This window comes from Gavia stellata, chromosome 3 (assembly GCF_030936135.1).
Source record: "Gavia stellata isolate bGavSte3 chromosome 3, bGavSte3.hap2, whole genome shotgun sequence".
NCBI classification, from domain to species: Eukaryota; Metazoa; Chordata; class Aves; order Gaviiformes; family Gaviidae; genus Gavia; species Gavia stellata.
The window spans coordinates 81,840,706-81,862,901 of NC_082596.1; the positions used below are offsets into that span (position 1 = coordinate 81,840,706).

Genomic DNA, 22,196 nt, shown 5'->3' on the forward strand with positions numbered 1-22,196 from the left:
TGTGTACTTCGGTAGCTTTGTTAAATAAATGTAGCTCTAATGAGATTCAGGCTGCTTGCCTTTGTCATCTGAAGGAAATAATCTTCTAGAGCAAATTTGATAAATGAAGAATGAAGCCTCCCTCTCTTAGTCATGACAATCTGCAAAATCCTTTCTACTGATTCTCGAGTGAAATCCGTTCGCAAAGCAAAACGTGGTAAGGGTCTTTTGTTTGCTTCTATTGAAATTTGCCGGTGCGATTAGATGGGGAGGATTTTTGGCCGTGCTGGAAGAGGAAGGTGTGCGTGACTTCAGATCGCTCATATTTCTGCCTCCCTAAGGTTTGGGGGATGGAGCCGGGGATGCAGCGTGTGTGGCAGCGCTCCTCCCGGGCTGAGCGATGGCTCAGCCCTGCACAAAGCTGGTGATGTAATGTGTGCTGCTGCGAGTGCGGCGGTCACGTGGGAGCCATGCTGTCATCGGCTGCATGCAGATCGAGCTGCGCTGCGCTGCCTCCCTACCGCCAAGCCCGCGCGTGCCTCATTTTTGTCTCAGTAGAGCGACTGCTTGTTTGCTTTCTTTGCCTTCTATTGTCTTAAACCTGTATTTTTCATTAACGCGGCATGTGTGTTAAGAATACATACGCGTCTGCTCAGAGTAATTCACGCTGTAATTTCTAACGTAATCCTAGAGCAAACGAGATGGGTATTGGACATCTCTTTTGGCATTTCAGGCTAATCTCGCTCTCCCTTGTAAAGGCAGGGAGGGAGGGAGGGAGACAGGTTGCTCTTAGCAACCGCTCGCACATTAAAAGTGAAATACCCAAGCTTTAATTCCCCTGTGGATTCCTGATCGCTATTCTTTTTTTGTTAAGAATTGGTTCATTCTGACCAGTAGCGTATGTAAATCAGTGTTTTAAATAAAATCGGCTCAGTAAAAAAGACAGGCGAGCAGGGAGAAGCTCTGATGTAAAACTTTATTTTCTCCCCTCTAAATGCTTCTAACGGTCACACATCCAAAGCTGGGGGCTGTATAAAACAAGCTGCGGACGATTCTTTTTCTCTGTTGTTTGAATCAATACGAACTTGACTGTTTTAACAACGCAGGACGAAGAAAAGCATCTCCCCCTTCCTCCTCACGTTGGTCTTTTCTGTGTGCACTGTAATGTAGCAGAGAAGCTCGGCTTCAGCCTGCATTTCCTGTGTCTCGGTGCTCTTAGAGCTTGAGCTCTTTACAGCTGCAAACTAATAAAACGGGAATTTGGAGGAATGAGCGCTGTGCACAAATCAAGTTACTTGACATGCATCTTGTTGCAAACTGCTAGTTTTGCCACAGAAGGAATATAAAATGTTGTGTAAGAAAAGGAAGGGTGGAGGGAAGGAGTATTCAACTAAAACCGGTTGTTTAAGTACTAATGTATCCAAGTATGAATGTAACCTAGTCTAATCTTTGCATCTGAATCTCCATAAGGTGACAAAAGTGTTGTGAAAATGTGTGCGTATTTAAAAAAAAAGGTGGAGAAAAGGAAAAAAATTATAAAAATAAAACCAGTAAATGCCTAGTCTTGGAGTCTATGAATGATAGGAAGCCCAAAAGCAATACTTTGTGCTATAAAAAGGCATTTCTCCTGAAGAATATGCAGTCTGTTTTTGGGTATTTTTGATTGATTTCAGGGCTGATAGAAATAGTTCTTCCTATTGTTGCTCAGGATAAAACAATGCAGGACAATTTTCAATCTGTTTTAGCTTGCTTATTTTTACTACCCTTGCTGTAGTCTTCATCAATTTCAATGTGAAAAGCGATTTCTCCAGATGGTGGTTTAGAACAAGAGCCAAAGGACATGATCTAAAATGTTATGTTCCAGCTGTTGCTGTGCAGAATTTAGAAGCTACTGCCTTTCACTTGATCTGTTTTTTGAACAGAAAAATAAGTAAAATTGCTTACAGACCTTGTTGTTAAAACAAATGCATGTTAAATGAATCTTTTATAGGAGACTGGGTACCCTCCTGACAGTGTAGACCCTGTAAACCATGAGTGTCTGTAGCAACAGTTAACAGGGAAAGTATCTGACTGCAGTGAGAGCAGTGTGCTACTGCTGTATTTGAACACCACTACAAAAAGGTTTGCCACTTCAGCAGGGCAGTGAATTGGAGTATTGCAGCACTTAAAGATGCATGAGCAGTTCCCACCAAAACAAACAAACTCCCAACAGTGTTGGTAGGACAGCAGGAACAGATTGAACATCACGAATGGATAGATAAATTTAAGAACACAGTTCCTCTCACTTCAAAGGGGGGAAATTGATCAGATTTTGATGGTCTCATCTTAAGTTTCAATTGAGAAATGGACATTTGTACTTCTGGCTTGCACATTTCATAGGATCAAAGGGTAATTCAGGTCGGAAGGGACCTCACTACAAAATACGGATAACTCTCAGGTTCCTGTTACCCAGGTAAAAGGGAATTGCAGATTTTTAGCAGGGCGACTTAGGATTTGGAGTTTTCTTCAACTTATGTTCTTAAGGCAGCTCTTCAGCAAGTTTTGCGGTACATACCTGAGGTGACTAGTTTCCCAGCAGTTGCTCATTCTTAACTGAGGAACAGATGAGTATGTAAGCTTCCAAGAACAGGATGGTCACTCCGTCAGTGAATTTGAACATGCTCATACTTTAGTATTTACTATTGACTACACTTGTAGCCTTTTCTTGTCCCACTTCCCTTCTGTATGACATTGTGCTCCCCCATAATTTACAGTCAGGTGAGGTGCGTCCTGGTGGCAGGACAAACTGCAGAGCTCTTAAAAATGGTAGGAGAGAACCTCTTACACTTAGCAAAAATGCCAAAAACTGGAAGTGGCATAAGCAGCAACAAACCTTGTAATAGATCTCATTTTCTTCCTTTGAGGCAATTTCTGAGGTGTCCATTTCTGTGAGGCCCCGGTTGCCATGTGGTAGCACTGCATACCAGCTCAGTACTGAGCTGGTGCAATACCCTGCAGCAGGTATGGAGAGTACATAGGATGCAAAACAGTGCAGGAAGAGGAGGGACATTTCTGTGAGCAGTTGTGATTAAACTGAAGGTTTGAAGGTGTAATGTTTTCTGATGAGTGGATCTTGAGCCTGATCAGAGCTGAAGGAGTCAAAAGTGTACTCATGTCGTACTCCTGGAATTGCTCTAAATTGAGAACAGGGTTCTTAGTGTTAAACAAATAGCTATTAGCTACAGCAAATACTTTACCTAAGCTCATGAATATGACTGCTGGAACAACACTTGAAATCATGCCCCTCTGGTTATATGCCTCTAAGCTGTGTCCTTGTTGTAGTCACCTGGAAGCTTCAGAATCTGGTCTGAGAAAAAGTGAATGAATAAATGATGAATGCCGAGGTTACTAATGTTGCCCAGTGATCTGTAGGTAATTTTAAAAAACTGCTGATAGCTCCTCATTTTCTCCTAAAAAAGAAAGATGTATGGTCTTAAAGATGCCATGACAGCCATACTTAAAAGTTAGTGTTCCTGAGATGAATTACCGTCATACCTTCTGAAACTGGTCATCTGCAAGCTCAGGAAACTTCAGGGAAGAGAAGAGAATTCCAGTCTTTGCCATAACTTCCCTGAATTTACTTGCTTCGTTGCAATGTGAAAGATGGTGTGAGGTTACTCAGCAGCAATGAATATAGGCAATGTCTCTAATGGGAAGTGATAACAGTGTAGTTGGTGAACTGACGGCTCTGATGGCTCTATGAATCCTCTACTTGCATACAAAAGGATGAATTTATAGTTAAGCCTACCATAAAATTGAAATTGGCACTCAAAATACTTGAGTTAAAAATCAAGAAAAGCTATCAGTAATCCCATACATGCAGTAACTTCAGTTACCTTTTGCTACCCTTTGCCAACCCTTTGGGTTGCATTCTCAATTAGTGCTGGTTTTGCTGTTTTCTGCTTTATGAAAGTTCAGTTTTCTTTCTCACCTGTACCTCAGTAGTCTGATTTCATTTGTAAACCCAAGAACTTGTAGAGTTCAGCAATCATTTTTTCCAAATCTGATTGAAGGAAAGAGTCAAATGGTTCTACTGACTTAATCTGTACTGGTTTCTATGTAGTAACTTCAGAGTAAGGACATAAAAGGCTTCCCAATGGCTGCTTGTGAATCTCCTCATATCTTGTTTAAAATTATTTTTCAGGGAATAAAACCATCTTTAGAAGTTTGCCCACTGTCCTATTTTAAAAACCTCCCCAAATGGCAAAATGGAAGAATAGGAGCCTGCTTTTTTATACAAATGTATACACTGGAAAATGAAGAAGTACAGCATTTGTCTTGAATGTGTGAACTACCAGACAGAGTATCCAGTTTTTGTTACAGCTCTAAAGGTGACTTGCTTGCTGCATTTTCAGTACCTGTGGGAAGTTGTAGCAAGTTGGGTACCCAGGGGAGCAGCGGAGTTATAGGAACACTGTTGATTTCCAGGCAAAAGGTGGCTCCTTTATGCTGGGTTACTCTCCTGCCTCCGGGGCAGGCGGCTGTGCAGCTCTGCAGCCAGGTCTTGACCATAGGATTTGGGCAAGCCCAAGTGAGAGGGGGCTGCCCTGGCCATTTGGGTACAGGGCTCTTGGAAACCACCCAGGGGTGATACTTCTACCCAGGAATGCTGTCTTTTCATGGGTCTTTTAACTTGGATAAATTAGTATATTGCAGCAAAATATCTTGGCTTCATACAGCATGAGAAAAAGGATTAGTACAGATAATTTAGTTTGTTAAATTTGGCTGGCTGATGGTGTCTTCGGGTTCTGAAATTGTGGAGCAAAGAGGAGGTGGTGTGTTCGTGGGAAAGACTTCTTCATTTTCCAGTGTATACATCTGTATAAAAAGTTCAGGTGACTTTCTTTTGCTCCTTTCTTGTTTGCATGTTTTAAAGATCTTTAGTTGTGTGATACAACATTTCAGTAACTGCTCTGTGATAACAGAGTCTGTTTTAGTGCTATAAATCAGGGGATTGTGTAATTCTGAAAACTTCATGGGGGAAAAAACCCTCTTAAATTAGAATGGACTACTTACTTATGTGTTACTTAATCTACTAAAGTTGAATGTTAATTAGCATAATTTGAGCTTCATCCCTCTTGACTGGTAGTTAGGGAAAAGTGTCTGTATGATGTAGGAGACAACAGAAGGGCATAACTACCTATTAAAAATGTGAAACTGTAAAATGAGTATTCCTTTAATATATACTGCGAGTATCAAGGGTGGTTTTCCTGTTTAAGACTAAAATTGTCCTTAAAAGGTACTAGCATAGGTTTTATTATTAAAACCCATTTTTTTGAAATAAGAATGCCTTATTAGGTGACCTGGATAGTGAAAGGAACAGCATAAATACGTGCCATATATGCATATACATGGCGCTTTCAAAAGAGAAGCGTGTGCCGTGGGAATGAAAGCCCGTTTGTATTTCGTGCTCGCCAGGCTGTGCCACGCGGGCTTGGGTCACGCTCTTCCATGGAGCTCGCCACGCCGGGAGCGGGTCTGCCCCAGACAGCCCTGCTCGCCCCGCTGCTGCCGCGGTGGGCTGCGCGGCGCTGACGGGGCTGCGGGCACTGCAGCGGCACCGCGGCGGCGGGAGGTGCAGCCGCTCGCTCGGCCGGGGAAGGATGACATCACCTCCCGGAACATGTGATGCAGCCGGCTGGCGCGGAGGTTGCTGAGCTCTGTAGGGAGAGTGGTGCAGATATTGATGGCATTTCATCTGAGTGCAGTAAATGCTTTTTAATTTTTTTTTTTAAATTAAATCCTCATAATCGCAAATGTTTTGTAGTGTAGAGGCTTTAAAAAGGGGGGGCAGGACCCACCCCAAGCCCTTAAGACCTGCTTATATTGCTGTTTTTTTGTTTTATTATTGCTCTATTGGAGATAAAAATGTGATACTTTCTTGCCGTATTCACCCCCAGCATTCTTTCGTCACTTGTAATCCCCACAGTCTTTTCAGTCAAGCTTTAATACTGCAGAACTGGAATAAAAATAGGCTGTTTAGAGCAGCAGGAATATGATAATCCAAGGCAGTCAACCTTAAGGATATGCAGATCCAGAACATGAGCCAAGCACTAACGTATTTGCTATGGTGTTTACCTTGAGCAGCCCCTTAATAGTCAAAGAAATGTTAGCTAAATGTTTCTTGCTTCTTACATGCCACAGGCAGAGTAAAATGTGCAGCTACTGGACATCATATGAGGTGAAGTAGTTTAAGGGTTTAGAAATCTGAGCAAGCAAGCTGTGGTAAACGTTGGTGTCTTGGGTAATTTTGAGCTAAGATAGACGGCAAAGCACAGCGCTAGTTTCTGCATGCTTTTTAGGTGAGGAGAAAGTGTTTTCTACCTCTAAATTTACTGTAAAGAAAAGGAATCGCCATGGTTGATATGAAAGCTGAGCGTGCTAAATTGGCATTAAGCTTATGGTAGGTAGCTCAAAGCACGTTAAAAAAAAATTAACTCTGGAAGTGTGCCTGTACGCCTTAGCAGTCAGCTGAAAACCAAGTACTTCAAGGTGGAAAAATGTATTTGCTGTCTTTTTAGATGAGTTACTTAAGCCCAAGGTTTTTCTTAAAGTCTTGTTTAAAGCTTTAGCCGTAGTAAATGAAAACTTAGTAGGAACAAAACTGTAGGCAGTTTCAGTAAAAGGTTGGTAACCCATAGCCACTACTCTGGAGGAAGGAATAATGCAAGAGGTTCCTTTGGAGCGGTCTTAGACTCCTGAGAGTCTAAGCGCAAACGTGAAAGAAATAGCTGTATCCCTCCGCTGCTTTGTCGGTCTGGAGTTGCTGTGTAATTGTAAAATATTGTCCATCATGTAGAAACCCTCCATGCAGCATGGTTACCCAAGAAACCAGTTTTCCTGGTCTAGCCTTTCTGAGAATGTGTATCTAATTTTGGGTTTGTTTTTTCGTTTATGGTGTTCATGGAAAAACAGGGAACTAGCCAATGCCTGGATGAGGATTTGCTTAGTTTTCTTTTGTTTGTAATCTGTGGGCGCTGAGACAATGTCCTGGTTGAATGCTTCAGTTACAGTGAACTGGAGGGACCCGTTGCTGACAGACATTTGTCTAAATGCATTTTTTTTTAAAATCCCCAGTCATGGATAGTCCATAGTCCTCCACAGGCAATCCCATGTGCTGCTTCACAGTTCTTTCCTTTACAAAACTTCCTACATCTAAAGCAAGCCTCTTGCTGTAATTGTAGCCAGGTTACTTTTGTCACCACTAGAGTTTATGTGTTTTGAGGACTGCTACTATGTGTCCCCCCAGTTCTTCAGACTAAACAGTGTCATTTGGTTTAGTCCTTCCTCATAACTGATGACATGTAAACACCTGGTCATCTTTGTCCCTTGGGTGTTCTGTTTGGTGTGTCCTGGATCTGTTTTAGAGGGTAGTGCCCATAACTAGAGACTGTAGTGGCACAGAAGTCTCAGTATTGCTCGCTGGAATAGAAAACCTGTGATGTAATCCACATGTATGATGCCCTTATTCACAAATCTTATGTTACTTGATGACACCAGTATGATACCTTCAGGTTTTAGCTCTGAAGTGCACAGCCCTTTTGTTAAAGCTCAGATTCTGAGACCAGAGAATATGAAACATTTGGATATTTTTGAGGAGGAAGAGAAATGATGGCTTCCCTGCTGGGCAGCAATGACAGCTTCTGCTGCCATCTCTAGAGGGATTGTGGTCCTTGTGCATAGACAAAGAACTATATATTTTAGAAAAGACTGCCATATATACACCAGAGCTTGCTCTTGTAAGATTTCCCAGAAAATATAAATAATTAAGAAGCTTATTTTACATTCTAAATAGCTCAAACTGTTGCTTTTAAGGAACACCAACTACTGTGTTGTAGCCAGGCTATTTGGGCTGTCTTACTTAACAGCACTTCTGGGCTTCAACAGTGATAGAGAAGTAAGTGCTTCCCACTTACCCCAGAAGAGGTACTTTCTTCAGAAATGAAATTTTTAAAAAAGCATATGAATCCAAAGGGCTGGGAAGGATCATACAGACAGTTGAAGTGTGGGTACAAAACCACCCAGTTTTTGTAAGATGAGTAAGATTGGTCCAAAAGGGACCAATTCTGTATTGTACAGGTCAGTATGGAATATAAGGTCATAAATAAAATCCTTCCTAAATCTCGATTATTAAAGAAGGGAGAAGTTTAGAATCTGGCTACAGAAACGTAATGGAAATAGAGAAGAGGGACAAACTGGTGACGCGCTGCTTTGCAACACTGAGTGTAATCACTCACCTTGGGGACCATTTCAAAATCTATGGGTGTGTAGAGTTAACGTGACAAAATGTTGCTCCTGTCAGGCAGTGGAAAAGACACAGTTGAGAGCTTTATCTCCCAATTCTGCTGACAGAAGTGAGGTAAGGGAAGTTGCATGTAAATAGTGTTGGGTTTTTTTGGTGGGTCTTTTTGTGTGGTATTTTTGGGGGGTTTGGGAATTTTGGGGGGTTTCTTTGGTTGGGGGTTTTTTTTGACTGGTAATTTTTCTAAAGGTACCTACTCTTATTAGCTTGATACTGCTCTTCTCTGCTGGAACAAAAAGTGAAAGTGGGATTTGGAATGCCTAAAAGCAACAGGATCCAACTGATAGTTTTTATTTACTGTTGAAAAAGGCTAATTCCAGAATCCTGTTTTCTACCAAGGCTTGCTAACAGACCATGCTATTTGTGTTAAGCTAGTCAAAACAATGACTTGTTCATTGATACATTTTAAAAGTTTAGTTTATTTTGCAACCTTTTACTGTAAGGTTATCTTAATTCCTGTAATCATAACATTCAGATTGTATTCCAATGATAAATGTTTTACAGCGCATTCATTAATGTAGAAGCTGAGCTTGTCTGAATTTCTGACTGATTATCTTGTCTTTCTCTTTTTTCAGGGTTTCGCAAAAATGATGAAATGAAGGCTATGGAAGTATTGCCAATTTTAAAGGAAAAAGTTGCATACCTTTCAGGTACAGTTATTTTCTTCTGTTGTGGAATGCATAACTGTGGTGTTAGTCACATGTAAAATGGTATTTTAAATATTTTTAATATCCTTACAAAAGTCATGGAAAGCTGGGGTAGCACCTATTCCAGTTGGATATCCCAACCATAACCTGAGCATTGTGAAAGGATCTGTAATCAAGAAGGTGCATGTTTTGTTGAATGTGGAACATACTGCTTTTTGTCATCCCAGTTGTGTCCTGTCCCCCCTGCATATCCAACAGCATTATTTAGAACAACCTAGAGCAACCTGCTGTACCATAGTCATATTCCTTCTCTTATTTCTGGTTCTTCTGCTGGAGAGTTTTACAGAGATGGCTTTGTTACTGGCCCATCAGAAGCACTGGAGAAATATCTCTGTTGCAGAGGTGAAATTTCAGTTCGTGTCTCTTGAAGCACACTTAGTATCTTCATGGTGAAATGAGTTAGCAGTTATCTCGAGTGTACAACCTGAAGTTGGTTGGTTACTTAACGAGGAATAGCAGAGGATTTAAAAGTGGGGTTTAGATGAATGAATATCATAACATATTCTGTAACTTGATAAGTAACTTTACTTGATGGAATGATGGCTGAGGTGCTTATTCTTGTGAACTGCATTTTGGTGTGACTTTCTGAAGTAAGTACTTCCAAATCTGTTGGGATTAAAGAACGTCATTCTTTTTGCCATAATCTTAGTGTCAAATGATTTAGAGGACAGTCTCATATTTGAAAGGGCTTTTTTTGGATAATTTGTCAAGAACTCCAAAAATAAAGCTCTTATCTGTAAATATTAAAACATACAAAATGATCGTTGAAATTGCGCTCTTTAGAGATTTGCTGTGCATGGATGCTGATGCTTGCAAGTACAGTGTGTAGTTCACAATACTTCATCCTGTCCACTCTGCTGAGTCAAGTAGAGGTGTAAAGCAAAAACGATGTTTTGGTTTTGTTTTGTTTTTTTCAAAGACCTGGCAACTGTAATGAATGATACAACAGACTGCCCAGAGCCAATTTCCCCGGTACTATGGGAACTCCCAATTCTTCTGCTTATGAACTGTAGTGCTGATGAACTGTGTTTTCAGAGGGGAAGAAGAGGAGAAAAGGGAGCTAAGCACAATATTTCAATCCTTCATTACTCTTTTTTGGACCTTGCTTTGTGGAACTTAATGAAAATGTAGTCAGTTTCCATTCAAAAACCTCTGAATTTCCAGGTTGTCCAGAAGAGATCGGAAAGATAATAGATGTTCTTTAATGTTAATTTGTAAGCATAGGGCATTCTCAAAAGGCATTAATCCAGTGAAAGTGAAGTGGGCCAAATGAAAGCTGAAGATAAATTTAAGGGGACATGATGGATTATGAACCAGAGCAGATGAGGTGCAGGCAGGAAGAAGTGGTTGCCAACTGGCCTGTGTGAAGGTAGCAGCTTCTGACAGAAGAATGGAGCAAACAGCTGTGGGCAGCAAGACTGGCTGGAGCTGATCTGCCAAAATCCGTAGTTTCACATTTCCTTTGCGAGTGGAGCTCAAATGAAATGAGATACCTTAGTAGTACAAGTGATTTAAAAAAAAACCAACAACCCACAACAAAACCAACAAACAGAAAACCCCCTAACAAAACTACCCACCACCACTAGGGCTTAACCATTGTGGAACTACAACTGTCAGGCTTTATACCTGAGATCACAAAGGTAAGGAAGTATGTTGGATTACTGATTTACAGAGGCTTTCAGTGTACCTCATTTTTTTTCTTCAAAAGTACAACTTTTGCTCAAGTACTTTGTTTTAATATGTGTAAGTACAATAATTGGTTAAGGTCTGTAGAAGTATGATAGATTTATTGGGGATATCTCTACTAAAACTTTATCTAAAGATAACTCTCAGTTATCTCTACTAAAAACTCTAATAGTCCCATTAAGCCTAAGGCATCCACAAACATCACTATAATTTTTGTATTTTGTTCTCCCTTATTTATATTGGAGTTCTGGTAGAGTTGTTGCAACATGTTCATTGTTGATTGTCAAGTACCTTCTCAAGTAGAAATAAAGTATGACAATCAACAGTGTGAAGAAATTGTTCTTTTTTATAGAGCAGGAAAGTTACACAAATAACACAGTCTGAAAAAAAAATCATGGAGTGTTTGAGATCCTCAGTTCACTTCCCCGGTCTTTTCTCTGCCTTTCTCTGTTGAGACCTTCCTTCTCCAAGTTAAATGAGTAAATATGGGCTGTATAGCAGTATATTCATCTTTGTGTTCTTAGAATACTAAAGACACTGATCTTTCCACAATGTTGACTTTCTTAAGCACTTCTTGAGGCCAGCTTGTTGTGAAATGGACATAAAAGGGTGAGCCATCTTATGGAGATACCTGGGCAGGCTGGAAGAGTGGGCTAGCAAGAACAGTATGAAGTTTAACAGAGACAAGGGTGGAGTCCTCCACCTGGGTCGGAATAACCAAAGAGCCCAGTACAGGCTAGGGTCTGTGTGGCTGAGGAGCAGCCTTACTGAAAGGGACCTGGGGGTACTGGTGGACCAAAAGCTGAACATAAGTCAGGACAGTGCTGCTGCAGCAGCAAAGGCAGATCGGATCCTGGGCTGCATCCACAGGGGCATTACTAGCAGTGATAGAGATGTGATCATCCCAATCTACTCAGTGCTTTACAGGTTGCATCTGGAGTACTGTGTCCAGATTTGGTCCCCACCTGGGCTGCGAAGGTGATCAAAGGGCTGGAGAACCTGCCCTATGAGGAAAGACTAAAGGAATTAGGTCTTTTCCCCCTGGAGAAGAGAAGGCTCAAGGGGTACCTTATCACAGTATTCCAGTACTTAAAGGGCAGCTACAAAGAGGATGGAGGCACTCTTTCCACAGGGAGCGACATGGAGAAGACAAGGGGCAACGACTGTTTCCACCACAGGTATCTCCTAAGCCATTCTTGAGGTGATCTTTTGATCCAATCAGAAATCTTGGTGTTTTAATTAAGTTAAAGCTCTTGGTAACAGATACCTCCCACTGAAGTGCCACTTTTACTCCAAGTGTACTGTGTTATGATTAAACTGTATACTCTTATGTCACTACCCATACTTACCCGGGGAGAGGATGTTCTTGCAAGGTACAACTATCTTGGTTTCCTATGAGGAAATAGCAATTGATAACTTGTCCTGCTTTTCAAACATGCCAGAAAAGCCCACTGTTTAGCTTTACCTAAGTACTTTGAAAGTAGCTAAAAAGGCATTTCCTGAAAAAACTGCACTACTCAGCCTGTTGGATTTTGATGCCGTTTGGAGACCATTGACAAGACTGCTGTTAGTGATGTGCACTAGACAGAAGGGATTCATGTTGGGTAACTCATGTGAGCTGATCAGCTACTCGTATGACACATCTTGGCATAAACAGAGAATATCTCAGTATTTTGGGGATTTGTATAAAAGGAAAGGGATAAAAATGGAAGTCTCACCGATGAAGGTAGTAGCTTAATAGGTTTTTGTTAAACCAAGACAAATAGGGGGTTTTGTTGGATAAAGACTATTGTGAGACAGGAAATTCCCACTTGATGCATCATACATTGTTGCTTTTAACATTCCTGTTTGTGTATGACACAGGAGCATCAGGAACAAAGGAAATGAGTTATTTATTGGAAAAGACCTAAGAAAGCTTTCAGTATAGCTGATGGAAAAAACCAAGTCTTGGGGGCTTTCACCAGATAGTGAAATTCTCTTCACCAAAAATCAAGGCTGTATTAATTTGTTCATTACTCATCTAGACCTGAAATTTCTGTGGCAGATTTTGTCTCCAACGTACAAAAATTTCAGGATATGATTTATCATTAAAAATGGGTTTTCTCTGTGGTGTATGTGGAGCTGGGAGCCAACTGAAGTGGCGTCCAAAATGGTATAAAGAATATGTGTTTCTTTCCTCTGCCATGTCGGAAAATCACATGATACAGGAGTTGGTGTGTGGGAAAGGCCTGGAGGACTGATACGAGGTTGACTGCCTGTAACAGTGCACTCGATTAAAATGCTTAGAGAATATTCAAGACAATTCAGTGTATACTCTTCCCTGCTAGCTGCTGCTTTTGAAAGAATTTCCACCCTGAGCAATCGAGCACTTTTTTCTGGGGGGTTGGAACCAGTAGCATTTACCATTGAAACATAAATTTTTAAGATCTGTAGCTGATGGCCTGTGGTGCACTGTGGAGAGCATTAAGGGCTGCCGTAGACTTTCAGGTAAGTTTGGTAACTTTGGAGCCCAGTGATCACTCTGGAGCTGAGCAGAGGCCTGGGCTGTTGGACTCTCAGTCTTGTCATTTATCCTTCCTCTGTCTTGTGGTTTCTGTCTTGTTTTTATCCTGTCACTTGCTATGTAAAAATGCTCAAAGCTCTCTGCTTGGCAAGTGGGTCAGGATGGTCAAGACTTGCTTCTCTCCATTAGAATGAGACAACTCATTTGTTTTTAATCTCATGTCCCACTTAAGAGGGTCATGGAAGATAAGAATATGAATTTGCTTTTAAGTTTAGGTTTCTGGCATTGCAGCTTGACAGAAATTCAAAGCTGCTTTTGCCTCTTCTGAGTTTCATTTGGTGCCTCATGGGGAACATGTCCAATGCAGACAATCCCTGGAGACCTTGACAGCTAGGCTTAGTGTCTGTAGCAAGCACACACAGGCTGTGTTGGGGAAGATAGCGATGAATTTTTGAGTGACTGGTTTTATTCATTTGCTTTTGGCCTTCCTTTCGAAGTGATTTTTTTTAAAAACTTTGTTTAGTAACATGGTTTTACAGTGAGGAGCTGATTTACAATGAGAAATCATTCAGGACAGAGGATAGTGTTTTTCTGTGTTTCCATGGGAGAGGAGAAAACAGTCCACACATTTGTGGTTGAGAACATATATATGAAATTTAGCTTGTAAGAGGGTGTCTGTGCTATTATACAAATGTTGGTAAAGACAGGCTACTGACTCAAATTTAGCATTTAGTAATAGTAACATTTTGTTGTCACTAGCATGGGGTTGGATATAAAATTGCATTTTAATGTTCAACTACAGTCTGTGCAATTTATTGAAGGAGATGAATACATTTAAGTGGAACCACTCAAAGTCAGATTTTTTTTTTGCCTTACATATTAAATGGATTCAGAATTTTCTGCATTGTTAACAAAATTAGAAACTATTAACTGACGATTTAGAATCTGCATATCAGAACAGGGTAAAAATATAAATTAAATGCTTAAATAGCATCCATCTACTCATCTAGTATATGCATTGGGTGTGAAATACTACACACCTAAACTCGGTGCTAGTAATGAAGTTAGTGTTGATTATCCTCTAAATACTTGCCTACAAAGTAGCATAATTATATTTAAATTTAATCTGTACAGTTGCTGAGTCAAAAGTTAAATACATAACAAAGCACCATTGCTGGAGATGTCACACTGCCAGTCAAACTTGAAAGCGACTGTAATGTGTAAGTGTAATGCTATGGTTATTATTTGTTTCAATTTTTTTGACAGATACTTCCTCTTTGTAGGAATTGTGACAATATGCTGATTGATACTCCCAAAATTCAATTTTAAGCTGGTCTCTAAATGACAGTGTTGGCATTTAACTTGAAATCACTTCTTTTTTTTTAAGTGGAAATTTATGAAGTAGTGTAGGACGTAGTTTTTTCCAAAAGTGTTCTGAAGACTAGTTTTGCAAACAAGAACAGTGTTATGCTGTGCAGTCTTTTAACATGTTTAATTTTTCAGGTGGCAGAGATAAGCGTGGAGGTCCCATCCTAACGTTTCCAGCTCGTAGTAATCATGATAGAATACGGCAAGAAGACCTTAGAAGACTAATTTCATACCTGGCGTGTATTCCTAGGTAAGTGATGGTCACTTGATAAGCTCTGAAGCTATAAAACAGAATAAATGGATTATGTTGCAGTATACCCACAAGCTAGAAGACTGAATGGGTTAAGAAAATGAGCGAATTAGTACCAAGTTCTGTCAGTTACTGTTTTCAAACTGCTTTTTGGAAGAGACCTAAATAATTACTCTGCCTTGTAGAAGGAAGGCTGTTGGCAGAACAGCTGGTGCGCTTTATCTGGAAGTAGTTTGTGTCTCGGAAATGGCACTGCCATGCCATATTGCTGTCACTGTGTTGAAGAATGTGAATACAACTCAAAGGCTTTCAGTACATCAATAATTAGAAACATGCTGGTCATCATTCACAATATGCCTTGTGTGGACTGAGGTCAGCACAACACTCCTAACTGTTATTTGTATTAGATAAGTTATAGTGTCCTGATATAGCACAGGAATAACCAGGAGAGAGATATGTAAAATTACTTGTACAGGTCTCAGATAAAACTGTGGAGAGATCTGTGAAAGTACTGATGTCATTGTATTATCAACAATTTAAGCTGTGAATTACAATGTGCTATTTAAATAAATTGGCAGAAGTTTAATCCAGTGCTAGTGTGTGTTTGTATATATATAAAACCACCCATATCTAGAGAAAGTTATATATTTTTTTAAAAAATTTATATATTATATAAATGTAAAAAAGTTTGTTCGCATAGAACTTTGTTCCTAGCAGTAACTGAATTAGGGACAAAAATACCACTTCAGGTGCATCTCAGAATATGCCAGCATTTGGTGCAGACTGGAGTAACACTGACTGTGCTTGAATACGTTTGCCTATGACCTCAAGGAGCAGTTGTCATTGCAGTTGAAAAAAAATCCCTTGGACAACATCCCTGAATGCAGTATCTTCCATATTTGGGTAATGTGTTAATTTATAGGCAGTCATCTTTTCACCTGATGTAATCAGATGTTGGTTTCAGATTGACAAAAGTGCTTTCATAAAAATAACTTCAAGACATCTATTTGACAGTGTGTATGGCCTTCCTTAAGAGCATTGTTGGTAATTCAATTATTCTAGTCTTTATTTCACTTTGAAGTGTAGGAGTGTTTAGTACTTCTTTTTTTTTTTTAAGTTAACTTGGGGGATTTTGGGGAGGTAGAGGAAGGAGGATGGGAAGAAAGCTTGAGATTTTTACTTCTGAAATAATTTGACTTCACATTTGAATGTTTGAGATGTATTCTAGCCCTCCAGACCTCCAAGTTACTAGAGAAGTTAATAGATAAATATGCATCAAAATATGCCCAAGAGAGTTTTCTAGAGATAATCAGGCAAAATACAGTGGTCCTCTGGCAGAAGATGTATGTTAGTTTAGCATCAATAGATTTAAAATTAAAAGAAAGGTAGCAACACATCTGCATTGTATCACATAATGAGGGGCCGCTTTGTACACACCAGTAGATGTATGCCTCATGAATTAGTGCCAAGCACTCCTCCTCACGCAGTGCTCAGTTTGTGTGGTTAGGATAGGGATGGGCTGAGCAGCACTCATATAATAGCATGCAGCCTTTCAATAATGTGCGTATCTGTAAAACAGTAGTTGTTTTTGTCCTTCAATTCTGTGAGGCTGTTAGAAAATGTTTTCACCATGGTCAGAAAATTGCACATTGTAGCTTACATGTATTGCAAGCTAGTCAATTTTAATATATTTTCCTGCTACCACTGCCATTTTTGGCATTGCTATGGGCAGGTGGGACAGCCAGCATTTATCTTGATAAACTCCTTTTTCAAATGGTAGTTTGTTTTTTTCCTTTTTAAACCAACTTTAAAAAAGCTTGTCTTGTAAGGAACCTGTATTGTCACTTCTTTTAGAAGTTCTTCTGCTCTCCTGTATCAGTCATAACTCATCTTTCTACAATGTGGCTAGTGAGACCGTGTAAAGTATGCTGGTGAAGCTTCCCTACTTCTTGGACACTCTGAAAACCTCTCCACATGAACTCCAGAATTGCATTTACATTAGTCACATCCCTGAAAGTGACTCGTACTCAAACAATGGACATTTGGTCCCTTTTGATAGTCCATTGGCTATGACGCATTGGTTTTGAAATATTTTCCCTTTCCATGTTAACAAGGTCATGTAGCAAATTCTGCTGGAAAAAAATCAAAATTTCTGGCGTTGGTGGTGATTGCGGCTTTTGATCAGTGGCAAGCACTAAGTGTACGAAAGGTATCGATGAAAAGAAATTAAATCTGCCATTCTCAGAAGAATTGCCAGAGAATTTGGGTGTAAGGTCTGTCAACTTTTGGACAGCAAAATTGAGCTCAAATTTTGTAGAAACAGGTTGATGCAGTTGTCTTCACAGCCATAAAATGCTTTCTTATCCATTAACTATCCACAAATCGATCCTGTTACAGAAGGAATTGTCACTAAAGGGGTTTTTTTCCCCTCTACAGACTCTTCAACTCTCAGATAATATGGGACTAAATCTGAGATGGTTTTAAAAAGTTGCAGAAGTGGTAGGTAAGAACAGTATGCCATCTTCTGTCTTTTAGAGGACCCCCATAGTCATTAGAAAGGCATGAATATTGTCATCAGTAAAGTGTGTGTTCTGAAGAGTCAATTGTAAATGAATTACATATTGCTGCTTCAGTAAATGGTGTGTTTAATGTGTGTGTAAGGTGAAGGGGGAACAAGACTGGAAGATGAATCATCATGAATATAAACAATGAAAATGAAAGAGGAGATAAAGACAGATTATTAAATCAGCAACAGGTGTAAAGCTGTCCCCCCCAGGAGTTTGGCAGGGGGGTGAGAGAAGCTTCCTGAAAGGTTCATGAGATCTGCTGTACGTGTCAGCTAGTCAGCAGTGAGACCCTAGGGTGTTACAGTTAGCTGAGGAGACCACATTCATTAGGCAGTGTAGTGCAGTAGAGTGCTGTGTTTGAAGTTGTACCACTTGCTTGATAACCTTTTTCTTCTTTCTTCTGCAGTGAGGAAGTATGTAAACGAGGATTCACCGTCATTGTAGATATGCGTGGGTCAAAATGGGACTCCATAAAGCCTCTGCTGAAGATTTTACAGGAATCCTTTCCATGTTGTATTCATGTTGCACTGATAATCAAGCCAGACAATTTCTGGCAGAAACAGAGGACTAACTTTGGCAGCTCTAAGTTTGAGTTTGAGGTAATTTCCCTATGCTATACAAATTTACATTTATTTAATGATTTTAAGTGTGCTCACTACTGATCAGTGTCTTGAAAACTCTCAGATAAATTATGTTCTAGATGAGAGGAGGGGTACATTAGGCCAGTGGTGCTAGAGAGAATGTAGTTTTCTTCATGTACTTAGGCTAGGTAGTTGTGCATGTTGTCATTTATATTCTTTTTCTGAGCATGAGAAAGATGGAATTAGGGTTTTAGCCCTAAGGGTAAAAAGTTAGGTTTCATCTGTTCATTGTTTTAGTCTGCATTGTGGTAATCGTGATATCACCAGCATCCAAAGGAAAGCAGCCAACTGAACCTTGCGATTATTCTCCTGCTGCTTTACAATACACAAAGTCAAAACTTAATCAAAACAGTCAAAAGAGTGGTTGCTGTTTTCTCCTTAAGTGTAGTGAGGTAAGAAAGAAATAAAATGCTTCTCTCATTCAGGGAAATATTTGCAAGACAGGAGGCTCATCAGAATTGATATTTGAAAAGAAGTGTATGAGACAGGTTAAGTCACATGAACTTGATGAGCAAAATGATCAACTCTTAAAAGAGAAAAACAAAAACTTGAAAGAAAATTTCAAATTCATTTCAGCAACAGCATTTTTTTTTAATTTTCATTCTTATTTTTTAGACAAATATGGTGTCTCTGGAAGGCCTTACCAAAGTAGTTGATCCTTCTCAGCTAACCCCAGAATTTGATGGCTGTTTGGAGTACAACCATGAGGAGTGGATAGAAATCAGAGTTGCCTTTGAGGACTACATTAGCAATGCAACCCATATGCTGTCCAGACTGGAGGAACTGCAAGATATATTGTCAAAAAAGGAAATGCCTCAGGACCTGGAAGGTGCTCGCAATATGATAGAGGAGCATTCACAATTAAAAAAGAAAGTCATTAAGGCCCCTATCGAGGACCTTGATGTGGAAGGACAAAAGCTGCTCCAGCGGATACAGAGCAGTGATAGCTTTCCCAAAAAGAACTCTGGGTCAGGGAATGCAGACTTACAGAACCTCTTACCCAAAGTATCCACCATGCTGGACAGGCTGCACTCAACACGGCAGCATCTGCATCAGATGTGGCATGTGCGGAAATTGAAATTGGACCAATGTTTTCAGCTCAGGCTGTTTGAGCAGGATGCTGAAAAGGTAAGGGATTAGGGGAGGAGCGTACAAATGGGCGCCGCTTGACAGACTTGAAAGAAGTACCAATGATAACTGCAAATAGTAATTTTTGTCTTTAATCACTAGCTTTTTAATGAGAAATAAAGGATTTCTTGATTGAGAGTGACTCTTAGTCTTCTGGAGTAAAGGGAGTGGGGTAGTAATTCTAAGCTGTAAAGAACACAGGTAGCTCTCACTGAGGAAAATTTTAAGTGGTAGTGGCTTTCAAGCTTTTGCTTTGGTAAGTTTTTGTTCCAGACAGATGCTTTTGCATGCATCAAGTAAAGATGAATGCTGTGAACTATAAATACAGATGACTAAGGACTACATTGGTCTCCTTTTGAGCAACCCTTGGGATTTGAGTGACAGGCAGTCGACAAAGTCTGAAGAGTCTGGCATGGGGAACTGCTTCATTGATGCAGGATTTGAAGTCCCAGGCTAAAAACTGATGTATCTCTTTTGACAGTACATATGTCATTAACAGGGGACTGAGTGATCTCAGAATGTTTCCGGCTAACCAGTCCCTCCAAATGAGAAAGCCCTTGATTGTCATGGAATTTGAAGAGGAAATATGGCAGGCAGTGCACTTTTAGATGAGCTCAAATAAGATCTATTTTTGTGTAGAATGGTTTTGCAATCACTTATTATTAACTTGTTACCATGGAACAAATAGCTTTAAGGAAGGGTGGGGAGTTTTTCTCTGGGAGAAGTAGTAACTAGGCTATGCAGTCAAGTGGTAAGTATGGTCTTTGTCAGATTTCTTAAAATATTTTATGTAAAATGCCTGAACTGGATGAGACACAAGGTCTGTGTTAAACCAGTATCCTGCTCTCCAGCAGTGGTCATAAGCAGATGCATGGGGAAGAGTAAAAGCAGAGCAAACATGTATAATACTTCTCCTTCCTCCTTCTTCCTCTGTTTTCTTCCCTTGTACTTTCTCTTACCCTCATCATTTCAGCTCAGGGACTTTCTTTACACTACTCTTAGTGTTTTCTGCTGTGTTTAAAAAAAAAATAAATTTTAAAAGTACCATTTAAAGTAAGTGTTTACTGAATAGGTACAGCTGAAAATAGTAGGGGCATGTAAAGAGTTGAAAAAAATCTGGTCAAGTGAATTCAGAGTTATAAAATTATTTAGAAAATAACAAGCTGTTGGTCTAGCATTGCTCTTTCAGGCCCAAAATGCTTTTTAGCAACCTTTCAGCCACTTAATTACAGCATTAATTATTCTTTATTACAGCATGAACAAAATATGTTTTGATGGTGCTCATGTGGTATTGAAAGATACGTTCTTCATTTACTCATCTAAAAGTTGCCTACATAACTTGGGCTTTATTTATTGTGAAATACTTAAGCCTGTGGGACTGATCTCTGTCCTGCCATGTGGTTGCATAAGCTCCTATGTGTGTTTTCTAGGTTCCTGAGTCCAAGAATAAGTCTATATTAAATTAACGCATCTTTCTTCCAAAATAGAGGGAAATGTTAGGCGGCTCAAAATGGATTTGACAGCAGCTCGCATACCTGGGACTTTATTCTCTCATCAACCAGTACAATAAGATTAGAAAGAACGTTTGTGTAGTCTCCCAACTCACTTTTCGATTAAGGCCCTTGCCTTAATCTACTTGCAGCCCTTATTTCACTGCTTGTGTCAGATTAGATTTCATAGACATACACTGATAAAGAAGTCCTGAGCTATGTGGTTTGTTCAGGTGTGGGAGGGGGCTGGATCTTTGTTGGAAAAATAAAGGGTATTGGATGGGGAGAAAAAACATGTTCGTTCTGGAGGACTTGCACAACTCTGCACAAGAAATCTGGGCTGGTTCAGGAGAAGAGAAGACAAAAAAGGGGCGAGGTCAGAGGGAATTTGATTGGAATTGGCCTGCAGGTATCTGAAGGCAGCAAAGTTGGACTACCTAGAGAAAGGTGGTCAAGAGCAGGACCAGTGTCTATTCTGAATAGTGTTCTAACACGTCTTCACTGTAGTCTAGATAAGAAACTGAAAATTTTAGGACTATGTGATCAGCTGTCTCAGTTCTCTAAGCTCTTAAAACTTTCTTTTTTTGTTTACAGTCCTTACCATATTGTGGTCTACTTATAATTTGATTTGTTCTGTACCTGGGTGGAACAATGGATTTGATAATATTGCTCTGTTAGACAGCATATTTTAAAAGATCTTTAAATGAGTACTTACTGCTCATTGCTACCATTTTTTTCTGAACGATCTTTTTCAGCTTATCCAGAGAGTAGGTGGGTCTTTTGAGCTGAGATACAGCAAAGATTTCAAGACCATTGTGGGGGGTGGTGGGTGGTGATGTTAAACTTAGCCTTTTGCTGCGTTGCTTGATCTTTGAAACCTTTTGGTCTTTCAGTGCCACTGTTAACATACCTATGTACCTCCAATGATGGTCATTGTCAGATAAGGTCTTTCCTAAAATTTGTTTGAACATTAAAATACTTTTTAAAAAAACCCAAAAACATATTTAAAGATTATCCTCAAACTTGTCTGGAAGAAGGTAATGTGTAACTCTGTGCTCAAGTATAGTTTTTTAATTCATTTAGCAATAGAAAAGTTGTTTTAAAATCTGCTGTAAAGTTATGAACTGAAAATATTAAACTTGCTGCTAAAGTACTTGATCAGCAAAAATGAATTTATATTTAATTTCCCTGAGTTGCCATTTTCATTCTAAATTACTAAGCTGCTGACATCATGAAGTGCTGACACTAGAGAACATATAAGCTTGGTAACTCAGGGCTGTGCTCCAAGCCTGTTTGTTTACTATGACTTCTTTGTAGTAATGGAGTTTATGACTTTATGATTATCACTTTACTGTAGCTTGTTGAGATAAACATTTGTAGTAAAGATTTTACAGCCTCAGCTGTTTGGTCCCAAAAGTCAGATTTCAGCAATGATTTGGTTAAAATGTATGGTAACTTAGAATGGATAGAGCATCATTGTTAATTTTCATGGTCTTAGACTCTTTCTGTCTTCTTCGTTCACAGATTTCGCACATT

General features: G+C 39.7%; 1 protein-coding gene across 1 annotated transcript in view; it reads left to right on the forward strand.

The window, feature by feature from the left end:
* TRIO (trio Rho guanine nucleotide exchange factor) overlaps window positions 1-22,196 on the forward strand; it is a 255,702-nt gene that overhangs the window by 63,297 nt on the left and 170,209 nt on the right. The window contains exons 2-5 of the mRNA XM_059836123.1: window positions 8,896-8,970; window positions 14,720-14,834; window positions 17,808-18,000; window positions 18,658-19,170. Of these exons, the coding sequence (XP_059692106.1) occupies window positions 8,896-8,970; window positions 14,720-14,834; window positions 17,808-18,000; window positions 18,658-19,170 (896 nt within the window). The remainder of the gene's footprint in view (window positions 1-8,895; window positions 8,971-14,719; window positions 14,835-17,807; window positions 18,001-18,657; window positions 19,171-22,196) is intronic.